At 44.0% G+C, this 14,381-nt stretch overlaps 1 protein-coding gene across 2 annotated transcripts in view; it reads left to right on the top strand.

Annotated features, from left to right (window-relative positions):
- The first annotated feature begins 222 nt into the window (after nt 1–222).
- SLC29A4 (solute carrier family 29 member 4) overlaps nt 223–14,381 on the top strand; it is a 57,997-nt gene continuing 43,838 nt past the window's right edge. The window contains exon 1 of one of the 2 annotated variants that reach the window (XM_072597662.1): nt 223–647. Coding sequence is in view for 1 of the 2 variants with exons in the window: in XM_072597661.1 (XP_072453762.1) it covers nt 1,304–1,374 (71 nt within the window). In the remaining variant the exon portion in view is untranslated. Of the gene's footprint in view, nt 648–1,225; nt 1,375–14,381 lie in introns of those variants that run through there. The other variant, XM_072597661.1, reaches the window with a different exon arrangement.

Below are 14,381 nucleotides of genomic sequence, written 5' to 3'. Positions count from 1 at the left end.
CTGCTGGAGAGCATGCCCAAAGGAGGTCCCCGCCGAGAGAGACCATCAAGCTCCCCCGGGGCCGCCCCACCCCATGTCTGTATGTGGTGTAGTGATGCCAACTTCAGGGTTCCAGCGGAGCCACCTGCGGGTTCGAGCCCGCGGTGGGACGGAGAGGGGAGGGAGGCGGCTCCGGGCGCTGGGTTGGTGGGGAGACGAGAGAAGAAGCGATTGGAGGAGAGAGAGCCAGAGCAGAGGAGGAGGCAGGCAGGGGCCGGCGCTCACACATTCACTCACACACACAGACACACACAGACACACAGACACAGACACAGACACAGACACACACACACACACACACACACACACACACACAGACACGCGCGCACGCTCAGCAGGTCTCCCCCTACCCCCGCCCCCAACCCCAGGTCGGGTCCTCGTCCGCTTCCCCCACCCGGGAGCATCGCGGGGAGCCCGGGGCTGGCGGCACCGAGCTGGCGGAGGGGCGCAGGCAGGCGGCGGCAGCTGGGGCATGGCTCAGACTGCCGGGCTGAGAGCTCCCGGGCGGCGGCGGCGGCGGAGACGCTGACACTGAGCTGGGGGGCTGAGTAGGGGGACTTGCGGCACCCCCAAGGCGGCGGTTGCCGACCCCCCAGCCTGGCCCCGAGGTAAGAGAGACCGACAGGCGGCTAACCTGTTGGAGTCCTTTGTCTGCTGCGGCGAGGCTGCAAGGACAGCCTTGGAGGGGAACAGGGGGCCGGAGAGAAGGGGGCTAGGTTTGGAGCAGACCTGAAGGAGCTTCTGGGGACCTGGGTTCAAGGGTCCCCCTGCCCCGGGCGTCTGAACAAGAGTGAGCCAGACTCTCAGAAAATACGGAGCTGAATATGTGACTCGACCCATCGTGACCCCCAACTATTGTTCGGTTCCGGGACCCTGCCTATTTCTGGGAGCTAGTCCCGCTCCCCCCCCCCAGTTGGGGTAAAACAGGCTCTTTATAGGTGCTAAAACAAAGTCACCCCCCCCACCCCCCCCATCCCAGGTCCTGGCTAGATGCCAGTTGGGCGTATCCGGGGCTCCTGCTGCTGGTGTGTGGGTTGGGGAGGAAAAGCCTCGTAGGTCAAGGGACAGCCCCCCCCCCCCCCCCCCCGCCTTTCCCCCGCCCCCAGGCCCTGATGAGGGAGGGAGAGTCCGGTGTCTAGCCAGGGAGACAGCGACGTTTAATCTCTGTAAGGGTTGGGCTCAGTCGGAGCTAACTTGGGGGAGGGGGCCGCGAAGGGGACTGCTTGGGCACTTTGTTGACTGTCCGAAAGCCAACGTACCCGAGATGGTTTACACACGACTTGCCAGAAGAAATTCACCAACCCATCAGCCTCCCTTCCCCAGGGAGGTCCACAGGTAATACTTTGCCAAATTTACTACTTCCTTCCGAGAATGGTTATTTGGTCAGGCCAGGGTCGAGTCTCCGTGCAGTGTGACCAGCACTCCTTTATTTCCAGAGGGCATGAGAGGGGAGGTCAAAGGGGGTCCTTGCCCCACCCCCCAACTCAGCCGATTACCAGTCTCCAGGCGTCCTCCCCAGAGCTAATAGCCTCTTGCATTTTTCCATTCGCCATCCTTCCAACTCTGCGCAAGAAACTGTGGCAGCCCTGAAGGGCACTGAGAGGGCAGGACACAGAAACGGGCGAGAAAAGCAGAAGGGGTGAGTGAAAGAAGGTGAGGGCCCATTTATTTCCCCATCCCACCCCCAAGTCAGCATTTCTGCAAAGCCTCCCCTGTCTATTTCTTTTCAGATGTAGCCCTTCTCTCCGGCGGTAGCCCAGCATCAGCCGCTAAATATGCTACTTGCCTTAAATTTCATCAGCCTTCTATAATTTCAACATTTTGCCTCAGAGATTTGCTCAGATAAGACATTTTCCAATCGCCCCTCGCTCTGCCCCCTTCCAGCTTTCCAGTCACCCCTCAGGCTTCTTAACTCTTAGGAAATAGTGGTTTCTGCCTTAAGTTTTCCACTTTGGTGTTGCATAGTGGTAAGCGGGGGTATGATACACTCACTGCGCTGTGCTTTACTATAGAGGTGTATTAGCCAGATCTGGTGGAAAGTTGTTGATGCCGGCTTGGGCATGAGGATTATGACAGCTTTATATTCAGCGAGCCTCTGCGAAAACTAGCTTTTCCTAAGCCTTCAGTTGGCAGGTGACATGGAAACCAAATGCTACTTTATTCTATGGAAGTTTGCTTGGGATTCGCATGTTTTCAGTCAGACGCCTGTGGTGTTTGGGGTTTCAGTGCAAGCTGTTTTATCTGTGTGCCTGTGCGAGAAGCGATGGGGGAGAAGGTGAGGGGAAGAGGGGAGGGTGAAGGATAGGAAGGGGTGTAGTCTGCAGAAGGGAATTAGCAAAAGGTTAATGAAGCATGACTCTTCCCTGCCTGCTTGAAAGAAGAAACACTTTCCTTTTGATTGGGGGGGTGGGGGGGTGAAGTGAGGAGGATTTTTTATTTGACTTTGGGAGGGTACTTCGTGGGGAAGGACAAATTTTAAACCTCATGGCCTCTTATACCAAAGGTAGGCTGACATCTGCTAGCCCCATAATCAGGGGTACATGGGTTCAAATCCTGGCCCTTCCAAGTTACTACTTGTGTCACCTTGGGCAAGTCACTTAATCTCCTTTGGTCTTAATTTTTTCCATCTGTAAAATGATGACCCCTAAGGTCCCTTCCATATGTAAAGTTTTGATCCCTTGATCTATAGCAGGGGTGGTTAATTTTTTTTTATTTTTGGTCATGAATCCCTTTGACAATCTGATGAAGCCTATGGATCTCAGAGTAAGAAGGTGTTGATATTTTGTTTTGTTTTGTTTTAAATAATTGAATGAAATGATAAATTTCAGTTAGAGGTTAGTGAAAATAAAGATGTCATATTTTTCCCCCTCAACATGCGCAGACCCTCTGGAATCAATCCATTGACCCCAGATCTGTAGGTTCCTTATGGAAATAAGTACCCTTGCCTACTAACAAGGTTCCCACTCAGAGATCTCCCAGTATGGTTTGTCACCTTAGATTCAATTTCTCTTTTGCCCTGGGTAGGAGCTGGAGCCCAGGCTTTAGGAACCTGGGCCAAAGTCAGGTCTTAGAGAATGACGTCACATTCCGTTCCAAATGCCTGGCTCCAAGACAACAGATGTCGCCCAAAGAGCTGGGTTGGCAAGACACTCGCTTCTATGATGGATAGTGAAAGTTATAAGTAGGGCTGGGAGGTCCAGAGGGAGCAGGTCTCCTATGGGAACTGTAGGCGTGAAAGAGATGAATGGCCCAGGGAAAGCTCTGAATCCCTGTGTTTGGAAGTTTCTGATCCCATTAAGACTCCAAGCATTATTGGGTGGGAGAGAGCTGGGGGGTGGGGGCCAGAGAACAATATCCTGCTCCTGAGTTGTCCTGAGAAGAGCTAGTTTATCATTAGCAAATGCTATTTTGAGGACCTGCTGGACAATCTGGACACAGCCTTGTGGAAAAGCACGCCAAATAAATCAAGCTGGACTCGTGTTTTTAACTCACCCTTCCCCCTTGGAAGAGTTAAAGACCAAGGCACTGAAATATGGCAAATGAAATCTACATTCTTTGCTGCTCTTCCAGCATAAATCAATTCAGCCTGGCCTGGGTTACATCATTCAGCCAAAGAGACCAAGGGTGGTTTTGGTATTTATGTTAGACCTGGAGCTCATCTTTGTCAAATGCTTTCTGCCTTTATTCCCAGGGTAGGAAATGTTTGCTCCTCCAGTGAGGATGCTCAGTGACAATCAGTGTTGCCTCAAATGCTCCCCTGAAATCCTCTTACAGAACTGATATGGAGGAGCTTCTCTCATGGAGCATTATCTCATGATCCTGTGACTGGACTTTCAAAGGAGGATGTCAAAGTTTTTATAGAATTTAGAGCTGGAAATGATCTCAAAGATTAACTAGTACAACTCCCTATTTTACAGATGAGAAATCTGACGCCCTGAGAGAAAGGGACTTAGTCAACCTAGGTCACAGAGGTAATAAGTAGCAAAGCTTGGGTTTAAAATGAGGTTCCCCAATGCCAACTTATTCCTCTTCTTGCCATACATGAAAGAGATCGTCGGTTCCATCCTTCTACTCCCACCCAATGCTGTATTTAAACTGTTTTAACCCTAGATTTAGACTTGGAAGGAATCTCTATTATTTTACAGGTGAGTAACTTGAGGCCCACAGAGGTTAAGTGACCCATCCAAGGTCACACAAGTATCAGAGGTGGCATTTGAATAAAGGTCCTCTGACTAATAGTGTCTTATTTTTTTAAAAAAATCCTTTCCTTTAAAATCACTAGAAAGAGAATTTCTATAATTTTGGAGGGGGTGGGAAGGGATGTGGTGGATAGAGGGCTAAACCTGAAGTCAGGAAGACCTGGATTCAGATCTTGCCTGTGGCACTTATTCACTCTATGACCATGAGAAGGTCACTTCACTTGTCTGAACCTCCGTGTATTCATCTGTAAAATGAGGACAATAATAACCCTTTCATGTAGGTTGGTTGTGAGGTCCAAATGGGATAATTACTGAGAGCCTTCTCCTTCATGTTAGGAAATTCTGAGCTCTGCCTCCTGGACACTTCTCTTCCTCTGACCTATGTAAAGATAGGATGTGTTTGCTTGTGGCCATGCTTTCTCTCTAGCAACCTCTTTAACACGGACAGTGACCAACTTGTGAGCTGCTTGGGTTCCTAATGATGATGGTCACTCATGTGGAGCAAATGCCCTGATGCAGCTGAAGAACTAGATCCTCCAGTGCAGCTGGACAGATTAGACCCTACCCCTCTCCCCTACCCCCAATAGAGCAGAAGGACTAGATCTCCTGCTGAAGCTGAAGGACTTGGGACTTGCTGAGGCTCTATATTAGCCCTGGGCTGCTAGGTGGTGCAGTAGATAGAGCACCAGTGCAGGAGGAGGACCTGAGTTCAAATCCTACCTCAGATACTTGACACTCACTAGCTGTGTGACCTTGGGCAAGTCACTTAACCCCAATTGCCTCATCCTGGGTCATCTCCAGTCATCCTGATGAATATCTGGTCATTGGATTCAGATGGCTCTGGAGGAGAAGTAAGGCTGGTGACCTGCACAGCCCTCCCTCACTCAAAACAAAGTCAAGTGCACGTCATGTCATTATTTCTCTGATGGCATGATCTTCTTCAGCAACGAAGGATGAACACGCACATATTAGCCCCAGAAAACTCTCAGGACCTTTCCATCTTCCTTGCAGCTAAACTCATGGACATGCATTGTCTTCCATAACTGGAATGGGGGAATCTTTGAGATTAGAGACTTACTTCTCGTCCTAAAGGCATAACCAGTTGTTAAAACAGTGCTTGACACAATAATCATTTAATAGATGTCCATTCATTTATTCCTACACTAATGAAATCACAGTTCCAGTTTCTATCACCATCTCTATCTCTATGTTTCTCTCTCTTACTTGAAGACAATTTTACACAACTTTAAGGGAGTAATTTGCTTAGTCAAGTCTCACTTCAACCTTTTCTACTTTAAGCTAAGATCACTTCTTCTAGGTCCTATGTGCTGAACCTCCAAGCTCCAGCTTCTGTAACAGAGAAGTGCTCAACCTTTTTTGTGCCGCTGACCCTTCTTGTCAGTCTGGAGCTCCTTCTCAGAATTGTGTTTATTGCCTTATATTTATATTTTAAGAAATTGCTAATGTTCAATTGGAGGTTAGGGAAAATGAAGATGTAACATTTTTCCTATCCAAATTCATAGACACGCCTCCCCCCCAAATCTAACCACAAAGTCTTTGGGAGTCCATGGACTCCAAGTCAAGGGGCCCCTATCTAACAGATTCTAGAAAATCAAAGACTTTGCCAGTGGTGTGGACTGAAACTGAAGTTGTGACTTAGAAATTTTTCTGAATGTGTCCTTCTGAAATTTTGTGAAGGGTTGTGGGGGTTGAGTTATAGGGTAACAGGGAGATCCCAGTTGAAAGTACAATCTCATTGGGTTACTCACTACCAAAGCTGAGTCAAGCCAGTTGGGAGTAGGACATTTGGATCTTCTTGAAGCAAAGCCGATGGCCTCAGCAGCAATTCATCATCCCAGTGACTTGATGTCTCCTGGTGGCAGTTGTAGTGGTTGCCTTTGGGGAATCCACTTGTATATGATTGTGATGATTTAGTGATAAATTCATTGATACTAATCCATCAATCATAGGAGTTCCACATGGGCCTGGTCTTTGTACTGAAGTGAAAACAGTTGGAAAGTAGATCTTTAGAGCCACAGTCAATCTCTTGCAAGCGCCTCAGGGCAAATGGTGCCCAATTTGGGAGAGGTCAGTTGTTAAAATGACAAATTCTTGGTAGAATATTTTTAAAAGTTAAATATTTTATCGATGCTCCCTGTTTTGCTCTATTTCTGTCACTTCCCAATAACCAACTCCGCCTTGAACCCCTATCTTTCACAAAGAAAAACAGTTAAGCTGATGATTTGATCTCATCTGCAGTGTGACATTTCAGACCTGTAGTCTGCTACCTGTCTGCCTAAATGAGGGAAATATGCTTTATCATCAGCCAGCTGGATTGGTCATTTGATAATATGAATTCTGTTATGAATGTTGTTTGTCCTGATAGAATCTTGAGTTAGAATCTTTTAATCTGGAAGGTCCCTAATTTTGTAGGCCCTTCTTTTGCTGTCTAGTGTTGAGTTTAGACTTCAGACAACCCTCCCCCATCCCTATCCCCAGATGTCTTGTCAGGACTCTTCAGACAACCTCCTTTGTTTAATTTTTTTTATTATCCTGTAAGTAGTTATTATGAGGAGCTGGAGAAATGCACTCCAAGCTTAGAATGTTCTTTGTCATCATATATGGAGAGGCTGAACTGCCTTTGTTTGAACTGGATGAGGATGCCTGAAAATCGGGGAAAAGCTTCTGTCTCCAGGGGAACTAAAGTGTATAACTCTCAGTACATCAGAAAGTGGGGCAACAGGTTGGTGTGTCTGCTCATAGTGCAAGCTCTTAGAAAGAGAAGGGAGTTGGTAGACTATGCCCTGGGTTGGCCCCCAAATCCACCCCTACAGGGCAATATGGTATATATCAGGTGATGCTTAGGAACAATGATTTTAAAATGGAAGAAGAGTGGCATATCTCTGCCTTTGATGCATACTAGTCCTGCCTCTAGCCAGCTTCTCCTCATTCAGTCTAGAACTCCCTGGGTCATCAAATTCATAAACTGGAGGGATCACCCCTTTGGCATTTTCTCTGAGTGAAGCAGTCTAACTTTTGAGATGCTGTTGGTGAGACCCAGAGAAGGAAGAACAGAGACTTTCTTCTTTGTGTCTGGAAGAGGGCGAGCCACATTGGAGACTTCAGAACCAAGATTTGGGGCGGGCTGGAGGGAATACAGAAGGGAGCAGTAAAAACAGCTGGAACTGGAATGGTTGACTTGAAAGGCAAGATTAACAGCTGCTGGGGGAAGCTTTTGACTGAACAGTAAGCAAAGGGGAGAGATGATCAATGTCTTGGCTTGTCTTCCAGAGCCAAAAATATGCCTCCTTCTTCTAATTTAGTTTCTGATAGGCTTTGACCCAACCTCATTCTGTGCACATCTATGCCAGGTGGCAAACAAAAACTTTTATTACCCACCCATTGGGCCCCTCCAGAACAGAAATCTCTGTTTTACATCGAACAGTCAATATATTGAGTGCCAATTTTGTGGGAGACACCATGATGGGCACTTTGGGGGATGCAAAAAAATAAATAAATAAGGTGTGATCCTTGCTCTGAGAAGGAGGGGGCAGCCTGAAAGGGAAGGACAGCCTAAGAAATCAGGGCTCTGGGATTTATAATGTCTCCTATTATTTCCTATGTTCCCTAAGCTGAGTGGTGCTAATGCTATTATCCCAACCACCTCAGTTAGCCAGCAAATGCTCCTCCTCTGAAGGGTCTTCCTGGCACAGAGTTCTGGATCTGACTTTGGCTCAGTTCACTAACACAAATAGATAAATTTGGAGGTGATTGTGGTGAGAGCAAAATAGCAGAGTCTCAGGAATGCCTCTGAATCTAGATCTCTGGGCAGCCTCTCTCTTGCTCTTCTAGAGCAAGAGTTCTTAACCTGGGGTCTATGAACATGGATGGAGAAAAAAATACATCTTCATTTCCACTAAACTCTCACTGACATTTAGCATTTCTTTCAATTACTAAGTTTTTGAAAATAATTATTCTGAAAAGGTTCATCAAGCTGCCAAAGGGGTCCACAGCACATCCTCTCCCAGAAAGGTAAGGAGCCCCATTTTTAGAGAAAGAAAGGCATCATAGTGTAGTGGCTAATGTCTTGAACTGGACACTAGAAGATCCTCCTCCAACATTTACTTGCTGTGTGACCCTAGGCAAGTCACTTAAATTCTTAATCTTCAGTTTCATCTTCTGTCAAATTAGAACAATAATAGTTTCCATCCTATAGAGTTATTGTGAGGCTCAAGTGAGATAGTGTGTACAAAGCGCTTTTCAAACCTTAAAGCATGATGTAAATATGAGCTATTCTTATTCTACAGAGAGGATTTCTTGTAGTGTAAGAAACATTTTCATACCAAATTTAGTGAGCCTGTTATTCCCTCCTTCAGCCACATGTGGAGAGAGTAGCTTCACTTTTCCTCTCTCCCCTTCTCCCTTTTCTCCTCCATTGAACAAGATTTTTCTTATCTCTTTTATGAGTTATAGCCTGCCCCATTCCATTTCTCCCTTTCTCCTCCCAGTATTTTCCTCCCTCATTCCTTAATTTTTATTTCATTTTTTTTGTGTGTGGATATCATCTCTTCTGATTCAACATAACCTGTACTCTCTGTCTATATGTGTGTCTGTGTGTGTGTGTGTGTACATGTACAATCCCTCCACCTACCCAAATGCTGAGAAAAGATTCAAGAGCTATAAATATTTTCTTTCCATGTAGGAATGTAAACAGTTCAGCTTTAGAAAGTCTTTTATGATTTCTCTTTCCTCTTTACCTTTTCATGCTTCTCTTGATTCTTGTGTTTTAAAGTCAAATTTTCTATACAGTTCTGGTCTTTTCATCAATATGAATGCTTCAAAGTCCTCTATATCATTGAATGAACATTTATTCCCTTTAAGTATTATACTCAGTTTTGGTGGGTAGGTGATTCTTGGTTTTAATCCCAGTTCCTTTGACTTCTGTAATATCCTGTTCCAAGTCCTTCAATCCCTTAATGTTGAAGCTGCCAGATCCTGTGTTATCCTGATTGCATTTTCACAATACTCGGATTGTTTCTTTCTAGCTGCTTGCAATATTTTCTCCTTGATCTGGAAACTCTGAAATTTGGCCACAGTATTCCTAGGAGTTTCTCTCTTTGGGTCTCTTTCAGGAGGTGATTGGTGGATTCTTTCAATATTTATTTTGCCCTCTGGTTTTAGAATATCAAGACAGTTTTTCTTGATAATTTCATGGAAGGTAATGTCTAAGCTTTTTTTTTGGTCATGAGAGGATTTCTTTAGGATACATTTGTGATCATTGTAAACAATAGAAGAGACCGAATGGCTTGCTGCCAGTACTATCATTCTCCAGAGATATGGTGGATTAGCTCTCAGGACAGTTTGTTAAGTTGACTTGATGTCCTGGTTGGATAAAGTGAGGGGGTGGAGGTGGAAGCTGGTACTAGGATGTCTTTACAGCCTGCGTACGTACGTACGTCTTTATTCTCTCCAGCCTTTGTGGAAATTTTAACAGGGGTCAAAACTCAATAACATTGTAGGGCAAATTTTGTTTTCCATTCAGTTGTTCTTTTAGCTCAAGGTTTTCTCAGATCCGGAGGGAGGTTTTACAACTTGAGAAGAAAAGTCCAATGAATTAATGACTTTCAATCAATAGATATTTCTTGAGTACCTACCAACTACAGGGTACTGTGCTTGCAGTGGCACGAGATATGGTGGCACCTCATTTATCTCAAAGCCTCAATTTCTACCACACATTCAGAGAGAAAGAAAATAAAAAGGTCTTGGGTCAAGCAAAAACAAATGTCGAAAGGCCCATGTATTTTATTTATAGAAGAGGCTTTTGGACCCCTCCCTTTAAACCAATTTACTCTTTTTAAGAAAATCAATTTTAATATATTTTGTTTTTCTACTTATTTATGAATGTTTCCCTATGTTGCAAACCCTCTCTTGTATAAAAGAGAAAAAAATAGCAGTTTAGCAGACTTAAAAACACATCAACTCGATCCGGCTGTATATGCAACTAAACTCATTTACTATCACTTTGTATAGTTCTTATAAACTTCGCGATCTGGTTTCCCAGCCCTTGGGAGATTAGAAACAGCAAATTGGTAAGAGATGTGAAGAGGGAGCTAGGACTACTGGAGTCAGACATACTGAGAGCAGCCAGAGGTTGCTGACAGTTTTATAGGGAAGTTGGAGAGACATATGTGCATGTAAATATAGTATATATGCATATGTGTATTTATACACAGCTACACACACACGTATGTTATATACACATATATACACATATCTGACTGATGACAGAGGGGGAAAAAAGTCCAATAGCTGGAGCCACTGAAAATAGGGGAAAGCTGACATACCTCAGTACCTCCATCTCTGTGTTACAGCACAGTGCAATCATTGATATTCATAGTGATTATCCTGAGCCTTCAAAAAAAGGTTGAATTATGTTGTGTCTTCCGTTAAGAAGGCAGGGAAGTGAATAATGCATTTTTAAAAGATTTCCATCACAAATTATTAAAATCAAGAGCTTTGACACTTAAAGGTGTAAAGTGGCACAACCCAGGCCTCAGTAATGTTGAATAAATGAGGTATCCCTGTACTAAGCAATGTAGGAGAAAGCCTACTTTGGTGCAAGGAGCTCTAGACATGGAGCTAAAAGACCCAGTCAAATTCCAGTCCTGGCTTTGCCACCAGGTTACTTTGTAACTGTAGGGAAGTTATTTCCCTTCTCTGGCCCTCAGTTGCCAACTCTACAAAAGGAGAAAGGGTAGGACTAGATCATCTCTAAAGTCCATTCTGCCCTTTTAAAAATAAGGTCTGTTCCCTCAAGCACCTCACCTTCTAGTGAGCTGTCCATGGTAATAAAGGAAACTATATCACAGAAGAATAAAGTTCACAGCTAGTTCTAAAACCTTTTATGGTTAAGAGCTTCAACATCCTCGTCCCACATAGTCCCTTACTAGGATTGTTTGCACATTTTAAAATTCACTGATTTGGGTTTCACTTTCTCCCTGTCTCTCATTGCTCTCTGATGGATATGCTGAAATGAGTCAGTAATCAGCTCTGAAGCCGGTAACAATAATGAACCTGATAACAGTCATGAAGCTGGTAACAGTAATCAGGTCTGGAGCCAATAACAAATGATTATACTTTTAAATGCATAAATTTATAGTTGAAAAAGAATTCAGAGATCATCTACTCCATACCTTTATTTTCCACATAAGGGGACTGAGACTCAGAAAGTTTATGTTTTGCCCAAGCTAGTCAGTGGCTGAGACAGGATTTGAAGTCAGATTCTCTGACTCAGTTATAGACCAGAGGATCATAGTTCTACAGCTGAAAGAGACTTCAGGGGCCATCTAGCCTTCTTTCTCTCATTTTACAGATAAGGAAACTGAGACCCAAGAAAGTTAACTGATTTACCTTAGGTCAGGCAGGTAGGAAATATCAAAGGAAAAATTGGAACCTAGGTTCTCTGATTCCAGAACCAGTGCTCCATCCACTATACTGTACTACCTTCTTATACTGTTGGGTTCCAGGATAATCTATCTCCCAAATCTTTGTTTCCTTTACCCCAGTTTAGTTTTATTTAAAGTCAAACTTTCAAAAGGTGAGAGACCTATATCTTCATTTGATTTGGGTCTAGTTGTGGGGGAAGTATATACTGTGCAATGGATTCTTTTCCTGGTTCACAAATTGGCTCAAGGATTCCTTTCCTTACCTCATACCATGTGTGGACCAGTACAATAGACTAGGCTAGACAATCACTAAGAGGGGGAGCTGTGTGGCATGGTTGATAGCATGCTGGACTTGGAGTCAGGAAAAACCTAGTTTCAAATCCTGCTATACTTACTAGCTCTGGGATCCTGGGCAAATCACTTAAGCTTGGCCTCGATTTCCTCATCTGTAAAAATAAACTGGTTGACTTCTGAAGTCCTTTGCAACTCTAAATCTATGACCTAGACTGTAGATCAAACAATGGTTTGGTATCCTTGATTTAAAAAGAAAACCAAAAAAGCTCTCTGGAAACCTTCAAGATTTCCACACTGGCCTCTCTAGAGGTTGTACTAAACTGGTCCTTAATTGGACTTAGTCACAACCACTTGTTAGACATTTCCAAGTGAATATCTTGTAGGCATCTCAGACTTTACCTTTCTAAAATACTACTCATTATCTTATTTCCCAGAAAAGCTCCTTTGTCAAACTTCCCTATTTCTCATGAGGTCATCCATCTTTCCAGTCATCCAAGTTTACCACCTTGCCATGATCCTCGACTTTTCCACTTCTCAAATTCTTCCTCCCCATCCAACCACTTGACAAGTCTTGTCAATTTTCTCTCCACAACATCTCTCAGATCTGTCCCTTTTCCTCCACTCCCAGAGACATCACCCTACTACAGGTTCTTCAAACTTCTCACATGGATTGTTACAACAGCCTCCTATTTAGACTCCTGGCTTCTAATCTTTGCCCTCCTCAGTCCATCTTTCACACAGTGGCTAAAATAATCTTCCTAAAATGCAAGCCAGACAATGTCTATCCTTTCAAAAAACTTTCAGTTATCTCTAAAATAAGATACAAACTCCCCTGTTTGGCATTTAAAGTCCTTCACCATTCAACTCAAGCTTACCCTTCCAAGAAGGAAATGGCAAAGCACTCCAGTATCTTTGCCAAGAAAACCCCAAATGGGCTCATGAAGAGTTGGACACAACTGAAATGATTCAATAGCAACATCAAATAATAGCTTTCTTTTCCCACACTGTATGTTCCAGACAAACTGGCCCCCTTGCCGTTTCTTCTGTGCAACATTTCACCTCCCCACCTATGCACAAGCTGTCCCCATGTCTGGAATGCACTCACTCCTTATCTTACAGAATCACAGAATGACAGAATTTTAGAGCTGAAAGGAACCTCAACAACCATCCAGTCCAACTCATACCTGAAAGGAATCCCCACTGTAACACACTCAATAAGTGGTCATACTGCCTTTGCTTGAAGACCTTTAATGAAGAGGAACCTGTAACTTCTCTAGGTACCTCTGTTTTTTAGAATCTCAGGCTTACTTTAAAGCTCAGCTCCTGTGGCATCTCCTACAGAAATCCTTTTTGGTCCCTTTAGTGCTTTCTCTTCCCTCTCCTTAAATTATCTTGTGTATGTGGTAGAATGTAAGCTTCTGAAGAGAAGGAATTCTTCTTTGTTTTTTGTCTTAACGTCCCCAGTGCCAAACATACTGACTTGTACATAATAGGTGCTTAATATATGCTCATTGGCTTGGATTGAATTGGCTCTCACTTCTCTGGCTCTGCCTCCCTGAGCTGGACTTGACCTCTTGAGTGAAGCTCTGCCATTGGCCCCTCTGATAGCTGAGGGCCATCTTGGGGATGGGCATGGGGAGTGTGTGTGGAGAGGGCAGGAACTTACAAAGGCATATCCAGTCACTGAGATGAGTCTGCTTGATCTGAACTGGAAAGTGTGTTCCCTACACCCCTCTCAAGGAAATAGGGAAATGAGGTTTCAATTGTAACAAGAAAGTGAGGTAAGGCCAAGAGAACATGGAACCTGCTAAGCAATTGAATACTGAAGCATATTTTCCAGAGGAGCTAATGTAATTTCTTACACTAAGGAGCTTAAATAATAATAATAAGGCAGTTAGGTGGTGCCGTGGATAGAATACTGGACTTAGAATCAGGAAAACTCATTTTCCTGAGGTCAAATCTGACCTCAAGACATTTACTAGCTGTATGACCCTGGACAAGTCACTTAACCTAACCCTATTTGCCTTAGTTCCTCATCTATAAAATGAGTTGAAGAAAGAAGGCAAAGCACTCCAGTATCTTTGCCAAGAAAACCCCAAATGGGGTCAGGAAGAGTTAGACACAACTGAAATGACTAAATAACAACAAATAATTGTGACAATAATAAAATCACATTCATATTTATATAATGAATAACTGGGACTGTCCTTTAACTTCTCGATGCTGTAGGCAACTCAACCTTCAATCGTAGAGAAAGTTTTCTAGGAGTTCTCTGTACTAGATCACAGTCTAGTCCCTAGTCCCTAAATATCGACACTTCTGTCACCACCACTCCCTATTAGGTAATGAGATTGTTTTTTATTTTCATTTTACAAGTGAGAAAACTAAGGCTCAGAGAAGTAAA

This window comes from Notamacropus eugenii, chromosome 3 (genome assembly GCF_028372415.1).
Source record: "Notamacropus eugenii isolate mMacEug1 chromosome 3, mMacEug1.pri_v2, whole genome shotgun sequence".
NCBI lineage: Eukaryota > Metazoa > Chordata > Mammalia > Diprotodontia > Macropodidae > Notamacropus > Notamacropus eugenii.
Note: the sequence above shows the minus strand (reverse complement) of the source record. Positions and strands in the feature narration are given on the sequence as shown.